We start from the raw sequence: 17,111 nt of genomic DNA on the forward strand, positions 1-17,111 counted from the left end.
AAGGGTGGCAGCCCAAGACAATGGAATGACTTTCCACCGCCTCGTTGTGTGGCCAGAGGTGATCTCTTCCCTGAGTCTCAGCCAGTCTCTCCAGTGCGAGGTAAGGTAACGGGCTCTGTAAGCCTGAAGCTCCTAGCTACGTGTCCTGGTCACCTCTCTCAGGTCTCACCTCCTCTGTCAGCAGAGATGATGGTACTACTACAGTGCCACCTACACAGCCCCAGATTCATAGGGCCCCGGAGCTAGATGGGGCCACTTTCCAAGATGGAAGCTAAGACCCGGGGAGTGGATAGTTAGAGCCAAGATTTTAATCTGGAGTGGTTGGGGGGGATCCTAATCAAAGGGAGAGAATACACTATTGGGAGAGCCCAAGGAAGAAGGGAATTATCATTATCATACATGATTAACAATAAGTGTTGGCAGTGGACAGCAGTAATGGAATAGTCCATTTAAATCTTTAATACCTGTGCAGCAGACAGCCTTGTGCTGGGGTTACTGGGGCTTTGGACACACCTCCTGCCCCTGAGATCTCAGGGCATCCTCTTCTGGCCCCCAGGCAGCACCATGGGACCAGGAGGGTTCCCCTCTGCACCTCTTCCTGGGAGACTCAAAGAGATGTCTGGTCTGAGGATGCCGCTGCCTACAGAGTAAGAAGCAGTCCCAGCCCGAGAGTCCAGGCCCAGGCGGGCCGAGGGGCACCCTGGCTTCTTGGCCAAAAGACTCTATGATGGTCCAAACACTTCTCGCTCAGGGTGAATGGGCCGATTGTCTCCATGCCAAGGAACAGCTCACAGTTGGGCACAGTGGAGCAGCCAAGCAAGCCCAGGTCATATGAGACGCCTTCTACGAGGGGTAGAGGGGAGACCAGAGACAAAGACAGAGCAGGTGGGTGGGCACAATGACAAAAGGCATGAACACTTGTTTGGAGGCCTGTTACAAGACCCTACTTCTGCCACTAATCCAACATCTGACCTTGAGTGCCTTCTCTTCCAGTTTCCCAGAGGCCTCCTGGTTGGCCTCCAGTGGCCTTTCCAGCCCCAGATCTAGGAACCTCTGAGGCCCCTCTGAGCTCTGACAGTCTAGAAATCTCTAAGGCAGTAGCAGCATATTGTGGTAGAGGCCCTGCATTTGAATCCTGGCAGCTCACCTGACTAGGCAGCTCTAAGGCCATTATCTCATTTTGGGCTCACAACCAACCAGATGAGGAGCCTGGGCTCTGGAACTCTGGACTTTCCCAGAATCCCACAGCTAGTAAGGCAGGTCCCAAGCCCAGCATTTGCTCCATTTACTCTACCAAGCTACCTCTTAGGATCACACAATTCCGAGCTGGGCAGGGAGGGCCTTGGAGACCATCTTGTCCCCAGAAGAGTGGCCGGAGGCCACAAAGATAGGAAAAGACAACACTAGGGTTCCAGCCCATGTCTTTAAGAAGACCAAACCCAGGATTCTTCTCCCCAGCACACACTCCCAGCCATGGGGCTTTAGGAAAGGCACCTCAAGGACCCGGATCAGCTCCTGAGAATGCTTTCTGTTTGCCTGGTGCACATTCTGAATCACCTCCTTCCATCTGACACTCAGGACCACCTCCACTCTTAAGAGGCCGACACTTTGCAGCTGGTGCTCACCTCCCTTGATCTGGATGGTTCCATTGTAACACCTCAGGGCCTTCTCACTGCACCGATGGAGGTGGACCTTTGTGGGGCAGGAGTACAAGGCCAAGCAGACTGGGCAACGCAAGGCGTAGTCTGTTTTTCCAGTGACTGGAGGGAGGGAAGGGGCATCACTGGGGCAGGCACTGAAGGAATGCTGGGAACCTGGGATCCCTGGGAGGCTCTCACTGTGGGCAGTCTCTGACCTATTGTCTCCCTACTTCAATCCATCTTTTACTCCAATACCCAAATATTCTAGCAGACCTGTCATCTCATGTGTATGGATGCCTGCCCTGCCTTGACTCTGACATTCCTTTCCCTAAGGTTACTGCCAGGGAGCCCCCAATATGCTCCCTGTATTCCAAGGACAGAGCCCAGGGGCTGCCCAACAGTTATGCCAAGCACTGGCCATGGGCCTGTCATCTCCTTTTGGCATTCATGCATTTCTTCGTCATACTTAGCTGCCTCATTGAGTTGCGGATGTGACCCTGGGCTCACAAAGTCTACACGAGCTAAGGCACATTCTATTCTTGCTAGGAGGCTTGGAACACAAACCCAGCTGACCGAGCCTGTTTCCCAAGGACCAGCCCTGCTAAGGAATGCCAGGCCCCTCACCACTATTAGGTTGGCCATGCAGTGAAAAGTTCTTTGGGAAAACTGAGCATCACACAGTGTGACTAACTAGGCATTTAGTGTGAGGGTCTGAATGGGAACCCCAAGCCCAGGGCTGTTTGGCAGAGCCTGGGAGACATGCCAGGAACCTATGTTTTCAATGGCTTTTCTGGGAGGAAATGCTTCATGGTGACCCTTGAACAAAGAGTCAGGGGGCCTGGGTATGAATCCCGACTGTGCCCCTGACTTATTTGTGGCTTAGGGGAAGTCCCATCTTGGAGTCTTTGTCCCCTGTCTATAAAATGAGGGAGTTACCAGCAATCCCCCCAAAAAGGAAGCATCTGGCTGGTCTTTGGACAATGCATGCTCTCTAAGAGGCATGGGAGGTCAGGTAGCTTCCCAGTGATAAAATGGAGTTTTTCCAGCAAGAAGTAGAGACAACAGCATCAAATGAGGATGTTGGGTCCCTCCCTACTGGTTCTAAACAGATGGGGGCAGGAGAGAAGATAAAGAAATTGTGGGGTAAGTGATGTAGGAGATCAGGAGATGAGGTCATGGGGAGCCTGAGAAATACCATGAGGAGGGACCATGGGGATATACTCCAGGGGAGAGGGAAGGACACTTGTGGGGAATACAATAAAAGGGTAGAATGTGGCAAGGGGCTAGCGGTAGATACCACAGGTTGGGAGGGTATAGAAATTATTGGGAGGCAAAGGGAAAAGAAGCACTAGGAGATCCCACCAGTGAGAGGCCCCGCGAGACCTGGGCTACCTAGGTAAGCCTTGGGTCTCAGCACCGGGGCTGTGCTGGTCAAGTTGTTACAGTAGTCGACATTGCAGAAGTGGACGTAGGAGGTGATAATGATTCCTGGGGGGCCCAAGTGCTCTGTGACCCCGGAGATCCGGTTCCCTGCTGGTGTGCAGCCCTTACTGCCTACAATCAGTGACTGGGGCCCTAGGAGAGGAGCAGTAGGTTGGCAGGGGTTGGGCCCAAGCCCCAGGTCAGTTAAGAGACAGATGTCAGTGTTCATCACCTCCTCCTCCACCCCCTTGTGGTGACAGACCTGTATCAGCACACTTTTTACATGTCCATAGAAAGACAGCTGATTTTGCATTGGCAAGAACGCAGAGCACAAGCCAGGCAGATGCCCATGAGAAAGGCAAGAATATGGACCAGCAGGAGGGAGGGAGATGCCCTTGCCTTCTTCACCTGGCTTTAAAGATTGCCCAGTTTTTTTGTGTGTCAAAAAGGACCCGAAGAACAAAGTGGACTATCTCATCCCAAAACTTCAGTCTTCTTCTGGGGTCTTTTCTGGCCAGAGTCCTTGACACAGGTTTGGGGACATAAGATTCTGACCAAGGATGTTTCTGGAGTTAAATGGAATTGCTTTCCCCTAAGTCAGACAGTTGTCTAGGATGATGGCCTCAGTCAGTTCTGGATAGCGGCAGACCCTTTCATTGAGGGCATTCTGCTGGCCTTAGCTCCCTCCCTGGCTGGGGCATGGGGGGGAGGGGGAGGTGGCAGTCACAGCTCAAGCTCTTCATTCAAATAACTATCAGCCTGAACTGTTAGGAAGATGCTTTTTAACCAGCACACCTTAATAGCAAGAAGAACCCAGCAGATGGCAGCAGAGGGAAGCTCAGTGGCCATAGCCACATTAAGGGAGATCCTGGGATGAGCAGGGAAGGCCAGTGGGAGAAGGGGCAAACTTTCAGGGTTGAAGAAGTAGGGGCCTGGGCCAGGTGTGTGCCCCCTATATCTGTCCCCACATCACCCATGTTCTCCACATGTATGTTTTTCCCCACATAGACTTTTTTTTTTCTTTTGTAGGGTGTTGTAACCTGTGGGAGCACATATCCTATGTGTTCATGGCAGGTGGCCTTTAATTGTCAAGATATTTTCTATGGTATTTGAGACCATGTCTTTGGTCTTGAACTAATGGCTCCTCTGGCTGCCTTACACAAGTAATTCAAGCTATGGTTTTTAGTGAGTGCTGACCCACAGAGCGCTTCGAGCTTTTCTGGGAGCCCCACAAAGGGGGACCCCAGGGGCTACATTCAGAGGAAGAGACTAGGGTCCAGAAAGGGCAAGGGAATCACTGATTGCAAAAGCTGGGAGTACTTTTGGCAATCCTATAGTAAACTCACCTAACTTTCTAGATAAATATAGGGAGAATTCTCTAAAGCAGCCTGATTCAAAGGCACTGTCCCCACTGCACCCCCTCCTTTGTCATCTGTCCTCAGTTTACCTGTCTCCAGCATCAGCAGGGTCTCCTGACACACCTCCCACTTCTCACAGCGCTTGGAGTGCTGCAGGCTGGAGGTCCAAAGCTCGGGCTCTGAATTCAGTTTGCGCCCAAGGTACAGCATCTCCGTGTGGTAACAGGCGACAGGCGGCAGCAGGGGGAAGATGGGGGTGAAGGGGCGATCCTCTGCGGAGGGGGGAGGGGATGATCAGCGCCTGACCCTCCCCTCCAGGACCCGGGGATTCACACGCACACATGCAAGCGCGCGCGCACACACACACACACACACACACACACACACACACACACACACACACACACACACACACACACACACACACACACACACACACACCAGTCTGGGCGAGCGAGGCTCCCACAAGGCCGAGGAGCAGCGGGAAGCTGACACATGCCATGCTGCGGTCTGGACCCTCCTAGACCCTGCAGTTGTCCTGTCTTGGGTCGTCCCTGGCCCCTGGGACCCCGGACTCTGGTGGGAACGAAGACAGCAGGGAAGTGAAGGGCACGCCCAAGCCCCCACTACGGGGGGCCCCAAGCAACCCCCATCTGTGCCCTCCCCATGTCAGCCCCCGCCCATCATTCCCCCCACCCCAACAGGCTCCCCGAGGTCTCTCGCAAGGCTCGGATTTGTAAGGTCCTATTAAGAGGGGCCTCTGAGGGGGCAGTTGGAGACGCCCCCAACCCCACCCCTCCCCCACGCCGAAGGCCTGCTTCCTCCCCTCGCCCAAAGCCTCCCCTCTCTCCAACACAGCAAGCTCCTCCCCTCCCCCAACCCTAAGCCCCGCCTCCACCCTCCCCCAAAACACAAGCCTCACCCCATCAGTCCTAAGCCCCTCCCCTACCCCACAAGCCCCGCCCCCAACCAACCATAAGCCCTGCCCTTTCCCTCCCATAGCTTAAGTCCCGCCTCTTTCCCCTGGCTCCCACATCAGGGCCCACCCCAAAGGCCCATCCCCGTCTCTAGCATCGCCTCTCCCTCCCCACCCCCAGCCAAGCCCCGCCTCCTGCTCCTCCTACCCTCCCCCTTCCCAACGGCCCCTCCCTCGAGCCTGCGCACACGGGGCGGGGCCAATCTGCTCCGTTCCCACCCTTCCCCATGATGGTTGCAGGGGAATGTTGGGGGGAGAAGAGTTCCCGCCCCATTGGCCTCCAGCCTTTACTATCCACTCCACCCCCCCACCATGCCCCATTGGCCAAAGCGGTGCAGAGTGATGGGTTCCTGTTGGCTCTTTTAAGGAATGGGCGGGGCATCTGTTAGCGTTGGCTCTGGGGAGGGGTGTCTCTCCCCATTGGCCGGTGAACTTCGCACCCCATCTCCCTTCCCAGCACCAATAGGAGATCCCCTTACAAATATGGACAAGAAAGGGTGCAACCAGGGCAGGCCACACGAAGTTGAGGGGCGAGGAAGGCAACGAAGCTGTATTTTAGGCCCCGGCATTTTCTCCTCCCCTCATCTCTCCCAGTGGTATCTCCCAAAATGCCAAAGAGGTTCAGAGAGTGGGAGATACCATGATAGAGGAATGGGGTGGGAGGGGGAGAAATCTGCCCACACACATATGGGGGCCTCAGATGCTACTAAGGGGATTTGAACCCAGGTGCTCAACTCCAGCCCTTTTCCCATTGCACCCGGTTGATTCGTCAGGGGCCATAACAGCAGCAGATGGCCTGTGGGTAGCTCTGCAAAGTTTGCAAGCCCTCCTCCAGATGATAGCTCTCTGTGGGCCAGAGGTGGAGGGCTGTTAGCATCCCATTCTGCAGATGAGCAAACTGAGGTTCAGAGGGATTCACTTTGACTTCCCCAAGGGCAACAGCTTTCAAAGGCCAGGGGCAGTATCCCAACCCAAATTTCTCTTCCTCCCACACCCGAGGCACGACACCATTCTGCTGTCTGTCTCAGAAAAAGCTGGGGGTGCCTTCTGATTCTAAATGTATACTTTTATGGGTCCTCATTTTATCCTCACAACAACCATGGGTTATAGATGATATTTTTTTCCCATTTTGTTCAGCCATGTCCTACTCTCCATGACCCCATTTGGGATTTTCCTAGCAGAGATCCTGGGGTGGTTTGCCATTTCCTTCTCCAGCTCATTTTACAGATGAAGAAACTGAGGCAAACAGGGTGAAGTGACTTGCCCAGGGTCACACAGCTACTAAGTGTCTGGAGGCTGGATTTGAACTCAGAATGATGAGTCTTCCTGACTCCAGGACCAGGGCTCTATGCACTATGGCGCCACCTAGCTGCCCTCAGAATACATTTGCAAAAGAGGTGTTGACCTATACTGGTAACAGGAGTTTCCTCATATGGGAGTTTAATGTTACATAATCTCATCTGGGCCCTCACTGCTACCAGGCAATCCTTTACATCTCCCTAATTGACTCACTCACCCTCTCCCAAACCTTCTCATCCCTCCTTAAGCCTCCCATACTTTTTCACTTGGTGATTTCTTGTGAGTTCCCATTGATTCAATGATCATTCTCAGATCTTTTTTTCCAGCCCTAACCTCTCTCTGATTTCCAGTCTCACCTCTCCAACTGCTGGTTAGACATTTCATACTGAATGTCCCATAAACCTCTTAAGCTCAACATATCCAAAACATATCCCCACCCCCACCCCCCCGCCCCCAAACCTTCCTCTCTTCCTAACTTTCTTGTTCCTGCTGAGGGCACCACCATCCTCCTGTTACCCAGGTTTGAAACCTAGGTGTCCTCCTCCAATCCTTACTGCCTCTCATTGTCCCCTTCCCCCATTCAATTGGTTGCCATACCTGGTCCATCTTACCTTCTTAACATCTCTATACCTCCCTCTCCTTCTTCCCTCTGACACTGATCCCAGCCTGATGCAGACTCTCCTCACTTCACACCTGCATTATGTAATAGTGCTAGGTTAGTCTCCCTGCATGCTCCAGCCCACCCACTCTGCTGTCCATGGGATCTTCCTAAAGTCCGACCATATCACTCTCCTATTCAGAAAGCTCCAGAGACTCCCTGTTGCCTCCAGGATCAAACACAAAATCCTCTGTTGGGTGTTCAAAGGCCTTCATAACCTCCCTCTCCTACCTTTTCAGTTTGCCTACGTCTCCCTGGCCCCCACCCCTCCAAGTGCTAGGTGATTCACCAGCCTCTTCCATGCTCCTTGAACAAAACCACACCATCTCAGACTGGGACTTCTCTCCTCCCTCATGCTGGCCTCTTGGCTTCCTTGGTTTCCCAGCAAAAACCTTCTGCAAGAAGCCTTTCCTGGTCCTACTTAATGTTAATGCCTTCCCTTTGAGATTGCCTCTGACTTATCCTGTATAGATCTTGTTTGCACATAATGATTTACATGTTGTCTCCCCCATTAAACCACGAGTTCCCTGAAAGCAGGAACTGTTTTTGCCTTTCTTTATATCTCCAATGTTTAGTCCATACCTGACACACAGTAGGTGCTTTTAAAATTGCCTCTCAAATGACAATATGGAAATGATGTGTTGCATGACTGCACACATATAACCTTTATCAAATTGCTTGCCTTCTCAATGGAGTGTGAGGGGGAGAAAGGAAAGAGGGAGAGAATTTGGAACTCAAAATTGTAAAAGAAAAAACGAAGGTTAGAAATAGTTTTTATATGTAATTGGGAAAAATATTTAACAAATTTTAAGTCCTTATTGATTTCCAAACCCTAATGAGATCATAGGCTCAGTCCCTATGTTTCCATCTCATGGTATTTCCCAGTATTTTTCTCCCCTCTGCCACCTGCTCTCTCTCACCACTTTCTCCTCTTCCAGTGGTATTCACTAATAACTTCAGACTACCCTTTTTCCCTTCTCCACAAGATCTGCAGTATTTGCCTAATGTAAGAACCATAATCACACTGGGCCAGCCAAGGCTTTGTACAAGGAACTAACATCAGGAGTGCCTTCACGGCCCTGGGCAGGTGACTGCCAAGAGGAACAGGCTGGCTCTAGGATCAGGAGCAGGCCTGGACATATCTGCTGGAAGCCTGATGATAGGGATGAGTCACTCGTGGGTATGGTGCCCGGGACTACTTTCAAAGTAAGGGGGAGTCTTGGAACCTTCCTCCTCTGGGCTGGAGGTCTGCTTCCCTGAAGGTCTTTCTGCCTAGGGAGAGGAGGTGCTCCAGGGGCCCCTGAGCCCACGAAACCCAGGGAGACAGGCAAGGGAACCCCCTGGAAATGGAGAGTCTCTTCCAGTTGCTATCCATGGATGAAGAGAAGGGGCAAGGACCAGGCTGAGGTGGAGAAGTTGCTTCTTGACCCCTAGGCCATTCCAGCGAGTAAGAAAGTATCTAAAGGAGAGGTGTACTGGGGAGCCATCGCCATCCACTCAACTGAATTTTGTCAGGTGACAAAAGTCCTAGGTATGGCTTTGCCAGTTGTGACATACTGATGTCACAACTGCTTCTCCTCTGCCCCCAATTCTGCTTCCCTCCCTCCCAATTCCCAAAGTGGTCACCTCCCTACTACCCTTCCCGATCACTCACATCCCACTTCCAGCCCTCCCCCATAGCCATCCCTTAAGTTCTCCATGCCCTAGGAACAAAGAGCTTGGACTAGTTCGTAAATATAGGGTCATTTTATTTTCAGGACTGAGGAGACCTGCTCAGCCTGATGCGGCAGGACAAGGTGAGACTGGCTTGGGGTGGGACCAGCCCAGCCCAGGGAAGAGAAGGGAATTTGTGTTCAAGGAGAGGTGTCCCAAGGCCACAAGGGGAGGGGATGGGAGGAGGGGGAAGGGGATCACAGGAGCGTCCTGGCAACAGTAGCTACCAGGAGCAATGCCAATGGAAGGCCCAGGGCCCTGCTACTCCTGTTAGTTGGGTGTTGGGGACCACCCTTAGGGGGGAGCTGCCCCATATTGCTTCGATCGCTATGACCAATGGCCCCTCCACTGGCCTCTTCCTCCTCTCTAATGGTCTCCACAGGTTTCTCAGCATGAGAAGCTGACTCCCTGGTTGGGGCCTGAAGGGTGGTGGTTGGGGCCAGGCTTGAGGAGGCTGAGGGTCTAGTAGTTGGAACCCGGGTGGATGCAGGAGTCTTCGTTGCTGTCGAGTTTGGGCGGGAGGTAGCTGTGGGCTGTGGCACGGGCAGCACCACCAGAGGTGGGATACCAGGGGCAAAGTAGGTCTTGTTCCGGAGGTCAGCGTTGCAGTGGGACCCAGAGCAGCAGGAGCCGCTGAGGGAGAAGCCTGGGCCGGTCACTCCATCTCTGGTGCACCCCTCATCCTGGACACAGCCTCGCACAGGCATCGACACCGTCACATTGGCTAAGGGACACCAAGGGAATGAGGTGGCTGGTTAGTGCCGAAATCCCAGAGGCGTAGGAAGCAGAGCCCTGGGGTGGGGATGGTTAGGGAGGGGATCAGGGAGTGCAGCTCCTAGTCCCAATTCTTCTCCAAATTCACTGAGGACCCATGGGTGAATCCCTATCCCTCCCAAAGCCTCAGTTTCCAACTCTGGAAAATGGCAGCATTGAAAAGATATGATTCCCCAGTGTACTGGACAGAACATGATCAGGCACAGTGCCCTGCTGCTGTTAAGTCTGACTCTTTGTGACCCCTTTTGGGATTTTCAGGGCACGGACACTGGAATAGTTTGCCATTTTCTTCTCCCTATAATTTTATAGGATTTTATAAGATTTTATTCCCATTGGGGGTGAAAGGAAAGGCCTTGAGGTGTGGAACACTATTTCCCTCGATGGAGTAGAAGCAAGTTCTCTGTCTCCCATAAGGCTTTGCTGAGGAGGAAAGGAGACGAGGGACCCTCTTACAGAAACATTTCGGCCCCTCCCCACTCCCCACTCCAGACCCCCAAGTTGTTACTGTTCTTTCCCCCTCAAATCACGCTTTAGTTCATCAGTTGTGTGCCGGTTGTATCCTCCATCCCACCCAATTGAATGTAAGCCGCTTGAGGGCAGGGATTGTTTCATTGTCTGCCTTGTGCCCAGCACCTAGCCAGGGGATGGTACCGTTGGACTACTCCCAACCAGGTTCTAGAAGGAGGGATGCCCCAGGACCTCGTGCAGAGCATCCTCCTCGCTCACCTGCGGTCAGGGTGACGTTCCCATCAAAGCAACCCTTGTGTACCCGGTCGCCCGCGTTGTAGCATTGGGCCAGAGGGGGCTTTGTGCCTTCACAGGCCTCCCGGCTCAGCCCCACACAACTGTAGCACTGGACGCCATTGGGCTCGTGGGCACTCTCATTCCCTGTGGTGGTGATGGGTGGAGAGAGAGAGGAGCCATCAGTGAGATTCCCTGTCCCCAATTCCATAGATGTCATTATGACTTTGCCCCCTTCCCACCTTTCTGTTCTTAGTCTCTGGTCCTGCTACATGAAGAGCGGACCCCAGACACCACTGAGTCCAGCCCATTTGCAAACAACAGCCAGCCAGACATGAAGTCCTCCAGCCTTTGACTGAAGACATCCAAGAGGAGAAACCCACCATATCCCAAGGCAAGACTCTGGTTTTGGAATCGCTCTAACTACTGGACACCTTTCCTGTCATTGACCTGAATTCCACCCTTCTTCAATGGGTACCCACAGTTCCTAGGTCTAAGTTAGGGCCAAGTGGACCCCATCAAATGCCTCTTCCAAATATTTTTAAAATAGTATTTTGTTTTTTCCAATTACATGTAAAGACAATTTTAATATTCCTTTTTTATAAGATTATGAGTTCCAAATTTTTCTCCCGCCCTACTTTCCGTCCTTCTTCCCTAAAACAATAAGCAATTTGCTATAGCTTATATATGTGCAATCATGTAAAACATCTTCCAAATATTTTAAAAACAGTCCCATGTGCCCACCAAGTCTTTTCTCCTCTTGGGTATACAACCCCCGCCCGTTTCTTCAACTGATGCTCATAGGCTCACGTGGAGTGAATGGGAGCTCCTTCACCTACCTAGTCATCTTCCTCTGGACTTCTCTGCAGCTTCTGACTGACCTTTGTAAAATGAAGTGCCCAGAACTGAGCCCAACACTCCTGAGGGGGTCTAACCATGGCAGAGGATGAAGGGATTGTATCCTCCCTAGACACTGGACATCGTCTTTCTTAATGAAACCTAAGATTAAATTAACTAATTCCTTGACCCTGTTGACTTATATTGAACTTGCGGTCCACTAAAATTCCCAAATCTTTTTCGATGAACTGCCTAGCCATGTTCCTCCTCCCCCCATCTTATACTTGAGAAGTTTTCCCCCCTCCCCTTTTGTTGAAGTATAGAAGTTTACATTTAGTCTTAGTACAACATCTTTGGGCAGCTAGGTGGCAGAGTGGATAGAGTGTTGGGTCTAGAGTCAGGAAGACTCATCTTTGTGAGTTCACAAGCTACGTGACCCTGGGCAAGTCACTCAACCCTGTTTGCCTCAGTTTCCTCATCTGCAAAATGAACCGGAGAAGGTTAAATGGCAAACCAGTCTAGTATCTCTGCCAAGAAAACCCCAAACGGGACCATGGAGAGTTGGACATGACTGGAAAATGACTGAAAAAAACAATGCTATCTTGGGGGAGGCAGACTGGCATAGAAGATAGAACATGGGCCTTAGAGTCAGGAAGACTCGGGTTCAAGGCCTGCCTCTGACACTCCCTGGATGTGAGACCCTGGTTAATTCACTCCCCCACGTCATGGGCACAGATCTGCATGGAGGAAGGAGGCTCCTCACTAGGAGCTCCTGACACCAGTACATTTTTTTTTAACGTCATCTTCTTAGTGCTGGCTCAATGTTCCATCATGCCACAGTCTTTTGGAATTCAGACATTGTCATCCAGCATCTTAGAATCGCTTTGTGATATTGGCAGATTTGATGAGCTTACTGTCTCTGCCTAAAGGCATCGAGTTGTTAAACAGCACAGGTCCAGGCCCAGATCCCTGGGGCCCTCCACCAGAGACCTCCTCTTCTAGACCAGCCTCGAGTGTGGCCACTCTATGGATTTAGTTATCCTACCAATTCTGCACCCACCAAGCCCTACCATTGTCTGGCCTGAGTGGATCTCTCCAGCTTGTCCAGGAAAAAAAAATGGAATGAGATCCTTTGTCAGAAACTTGGAGAAAACTCCTATCGACTCTACCCGCTGCAATCCCTTGACCTGACTGCCAGGCTAGCAAGCCTGTCAAAAGTGGAGCCCAGTTAAGTCCGACATGATCGATTCCTGTGCTGGCCCTTTGAGATTGCTGCTTCCCTTTCTAAAGAATCACTAGCCGCCCTTTCAGTGATACCTCCTAGACTATTGTCAGGAACCAAAGCTAGATAACTAGATTATACTTTGTAGATTCCGTCCTACTGCCCTTTACCAGTCCTGCTTTACCCTTCACACTCCCACCAAGTCGCTCACTCAGTTTCCAGCCCCTTCCCCCATTTCTGGTCTCCTTCCCCAGGGCTGCCCTTAGATTGAAGGGTAGGATTTAGAGTTGGACTGCATCTTGGACCTCATCTACTCCAATCTCTTCATTTTATAGAGGGGGAAACCAGGACCCAGGGTCACACAGCCAGTGAGTAGCAGAGTTGGAATTTGCACCCAAAATCTAGAGAACAGGGCTCCTGTCCCCCTCCCCGAATCCTGAGGCCCCTTTTGGCTTACCACTGGGGTTTAGGGGGTGTGAGGTAAGGTTGAGCTGGGTGTTACACAGGTCCTTATCGCACTGCTGCAGCTGGAGGAAGGCCAGGACCCCATGCAGGTCCAGCCCTCTGTCATTCTTTCCTGCAAGGCCTGATCCACAGCCTCGGATGGCCAAAGAGAACTGCCCGTGAACTGGAGGGAAGAATTCAGGCACAGGATGAGAAGAGCAGGGGCAGAACAGGGAGGAGTTAAGGAGAAGGACTGGGGTGGGGGAGGATCCAGAAGGAGAGCACTGAAAGAGGGAGGATCCAAAGAGAACGAACCCAAAGGGGGAAGATCCAGAGAAGGAAGACTCAGAGAGGGAGGATCCAGAGGGGGAGGACTCAGAGGGGGAGGACACAGGAGGGAAGGATCCGGAGGGAGAGAACTCAGAAGGTGGGGGGAGTTAAAGAGAGGTGTGAGAGGGGAGGAATCTTGAAAGGGAAGAGCTCATAATGGGGGGGGCTAAAAATTCAGAGCTGGAGAGGGGAGCTCAAAGGGAGCACTCAATGAAGAGGACTCAGAGAGGGGAGCAGTCAGATGGGTTGGGGTCTGGGGTCTCTGAGTCAGAAGGGAGCAGAATTTTGGAGTGTGGCCCACCGGAGCCTCAGGCTGGATGCCCAGGGGTCTGGGGGTGGGGATAGGTTTCCATGTGATAAAGCTTCAGGAGGATGGGGTCTCAGCCCAAACCAGGGTTAGCCTGGACTACCTGGAAGCCTTGCCTTCCCCAGTGAAAGTAGCTGAGCCTAAAAGGAACAGGGGGTGACTCAGAAACCCCTCTCTCCCAACTCCCTGGGGGCTCTGTCCATCTCCAAATCTAGATTTATGACCTCTAGGCCCCTGGACCTCCAAGCACTTGCTTACCTCCATTGCCAAGGAGACCCCAGACCAACCCCAGTGAAGGAAATGGGCCAGCAGAAGGGATTGGGTTTGTGAGTCTGGGTTTGCCCAATGAACTCATTGGATACTATTGGGTCCCCCCCATTCTCCATATGCCAACCCCTCCCTCCAGAGGAGCTTCACTTACTGGTCTCCACGGCCCCCACAGTCTCTGTGCAGACCCCTAGGTCAGCAGGGCACGTCACCACCTTCATCTTCTCTGGGGAGCACCCTTCATCGGCTTTCTGAATGCAGCTATAGCATTTAAGAGCTGAGGCACCTAGGGGAGGGCCAAACCCACTGTAAGAACCTTCTTCCCCTCCCCGAACTGTTCTTGTCGGCATTATGAAAGAGCCCTATCCCGTGAGCCCCTCTCCCCAAGCTAAAAGACCCTTCTGACCAATGGCTCTGACCCTGAGGCTGGAACTTCTTCCCTGTGATCCTCCCCCTTTGTTCTGCAGATGGAAGACCTTTCCCAGCCATCCCTTTCTGTGGGCCTTCTCCACAATCTCCCCTCTCCAAAGAGGGAGAGCCCCCTCTCCTGTGGTCCCTGAAGTCTCTTGGGGGTAGGAGGCCTTTTTCTGCAGCCTTCTCAGCTGAGTTATAGCCTTTAAAGCCCCTCTCTCTGGCCTAGCAAAAATCTTCCCTGCATTCCTGTGTTTTCTTGATGGGAGAGCCAGGTGGCGGGCCCACACAGCCCTCTCTGCCATGGGAAGCCCATAGTCCCAACTTCACTAGGGCCAGAAGGCTTAATCTCCTATAGCTAAGCCTTTCCTTGGGGTTCAAAGGCCTCCTTGCCCACAGCCCCCTCTCCCTGAGGTGGTGAAACGTCCTTCCCCGTGACTCCCCCTCTCCTGGATGCAAGAATCTTCTCCCCTGTCCCGAAATCACCTCCTTTCCTGCACTTTCACAATTCTGGACAGGGATGAGTGGGAGGCCTTTCTGGACTCATGCCCCATCTGCCTGGGATGCAGGGGGGCGTAACCCTCCCTCCTCAGTCTCCTCATCCCTCCTGCCCAAGTCGATTCGACCTCACCTGGCCAGAGCAAGGACAGGAGTAGAGTTGCTGCGAGGAGCCCCGGGCTGCATCTCCTCTCTGTCTCCATGGCTGTTTGGTCCTGCTTCTTCTGAGTTCCCCAGGGAGTGTCGGCTCTGCACCCCAGCCTGGCCCTCTTACCTGAGCCCTAGGATGAGTAACTGCCCCTAGGGCCTCACTCTCTCCTCCCCCAGCCCAGCCCGACCCAGCCCAGCGTTCACTCTCGGGCGGGTCCCCCTTTTTCCTTGCGTCACATCCCTGCAAGAGACCAGACTTGGCCTCTGACTGCTTCTGAGGGAGATGGGAGAATCCTGGCCCAGACAACGGGAGCCCTGCCCTGGGGCTGCTGGTTCTGGGAAGTGACTGGGTGGGGTGGAAGGGGCAGGAGCCAAAGAAGAGACCAAGCCCACCACTACCCCATGGAGTGCAAGGGACATCTGGTCCAAGCCCCTCATTTGACAGATCGGGAAACTGAGGCCCGGGGGGCTCAAGAGATTTGTCTGAGCATTTCTCTCAGCCTCGGTTTCCTTCTCTGTGAAATGGGGATAACCGCACCCACCTCATAGAGTTGTTGTTGTGAGGATTAAATGAGATAACATAATGGAAAAGCATTTTTCAAACCTTTAAATATTACATAAATGCTAGTTATTATTCTCTTAATGAGCCGAGTGTTCTGCATCTCCAGATGTATTTTCCAGACAGGGATCCCCAGACCTAGAACAGCCAAATGACTTGCCCAGGGGCCCATCATGGACTTGGTATGGGGGTAACCCAGGGCTAGGACTCCAGGCTCTTGCTTCTCCCATCCATTACCACAGGGCTGTCTCTCCAAATGCTGTGCCAGAAAGAGGCAGGAGAGGAGGCCTTCACGGGCCAGAGATCAGAGAATGATCAATCAGCCCATTGCTGCCCCAGCACCCTGGGATCCTGAATCTCAAGTGGGAGGGGGCTGTCCCCAGGCCCCAGTCTGTATGCCAGCCCCACGGTTTTAAGCTTTAGGGGCCCAAGAAGCAGGAGGGGGAGCGTGGGAGCAGGAGTTTCGAGGGCGGGTCCCAAACCAGGGCTCCCTCCCCAAACTGGCTGGACCGGAGAGACAGGCATCTGGAGAGCAGGGCTGGTGAGGGGTGGCCTCTGTCTGGGCCTGCAGGACCCCTCAGGTGACTTCCTCATCCCAAGTCTGCTCACAGAAAGAGACACAGACTGAGAGACCATCTAGTCTGACCTTTTATACAGGTTTGGAAACTGAGGCCCATAGAGAAAAGGGTGCTCTTTGCAAGTTTGTTGTATCACTTCAGTCAAGTCCTTTTCCTTGTGGCTTTCAGTTTCCTCCTTTATTAAATGTCAGATTTGGACTAGCTGAGCTCAAAGGACCCTTCCAAGTCTGACCTTCCCGGTTCCGACTTCCCATATTCTCTGTTCTGTGGCCCCCTCCAGTTCTTCCATATTGTGTTCTATGTTCTAGGGAGCTTTGTGGGTCTAAAATCCTATGATTCCTAAGACTGAGACCCATATTTCGCACTACAGAGGATACAAGAACGTTCAGAAGGAAGCACAGACTAGTCGGATAGTTTTGAAAGCAGCCTGTAGGATTTATTATGTACTTTCAAACAGCACGAAATGGAAATTCTGGGTTTCACATAAAATCCTCTTTTGTGTTCTGCTTTGTGACTGGAAAAATGCTCTTTTTAAAAAAGAATAAAGACTGAGACCTCTAAAAGCTAAGGTGGAGATGGATGCTCTTTCCCCAGGACCTCACCCTCTGCTCCAGAGGTTCTTAACCTGGAGTCTGCTGATAGATTTTAGAAAGTCCATGTATTTGGATGGTGAAAAATAAGTACACCTTTATTTCAATGTTCTTGGCTTACAAAGTAAGCCTACACCTGCTATTTAAAAACAGTATTTGGAGGAATCTCTAGGCTAGGCAAATTGTCAAAGAGGTCTATCCCAGCACAAACGTTCAGAAGCCCAGCTCTTGATCCCTTCTGCAGACAAACCTCACCCACGTGCTTAATCCTTTTTATCACCAGATTTGGTTTTCGGTAAAGTGGAAGGATTAAGGCTCTGGGGGAGGGGGCCCATAC

The 17,111-nt window shown here is 52.2% G+C and overlaps 2 protein-coding genes across 2 annotated transcripts; both read right to left on the reverse strand.

The window, feature by feature from the left end:
• Positions 1 to 436: 436 nt before the first annotated feature.
• On the reverse strand, positions 437 to 4,996 carry LOC118835266 (CD177 antigen-like). Its single transcript, XM_036742460.1, has 4 exons — positions 4,862 to 4,996; positions 4,510 to 4,692; positions 1,626 to 1,760; positions 437 to 843 (listed from the first exon to the last, which is right to left on the reverse strand). The coding sequence occupies exons 1-4, from the start codon at positions 4,920 to 4,922 to the stop codon at positions 641 to 643; spliced, it is 582 nt and encodes a 193-aa protein (XP_036598355.1). The 5' UTR covers positions 4,923 to 4,996; the 3' UTR covers positions 437 to 640.
• A 4,267-nt stretch (positions 4,997 to 9,263) lies between these two features.
• Positions 9,264 to 15,100, reverse strand: LYPD3 (LY6/PLAUR domain containing 3). The gene is made up of 5 exons (XM_036743097.1): positions 15,031 to 15,100; positions 14,143 to 14,274; positions 13,098 to 13,268; positions 10,567 to 10,728; positions 9,264 to 9,790 (listed from the first exon to the last, which is right to left on the reverse strand). The coding sequence occupies exons 1-5, from the start codon at positions 15,098 to 15,100 to the stop codon at positions 9,264 to 9,266; spliced, it is 1,062 nt and encodes a 353-aa protein (XP_036598992.1).
• Positions 15,101 to 17,111: the final 2,011 nt, after the last annotated feature.

Source organism: Trichosurus vulpecula, chromosome 2 (assembly GCF_011100635.1).
Source record: "Trichosurus vulpecula isolate mTriVul1 chromosome 2, mTriVul1.pri, whole genome shotgun sequence".
Classification (NCBI taxonomy): domain Eukaryota; kingdom Metazoa; phylum Chordata; class Mammalia; order Diprotodontia; family Phalangeridae; genus Trichosurus; species Trichosurus vulpecula.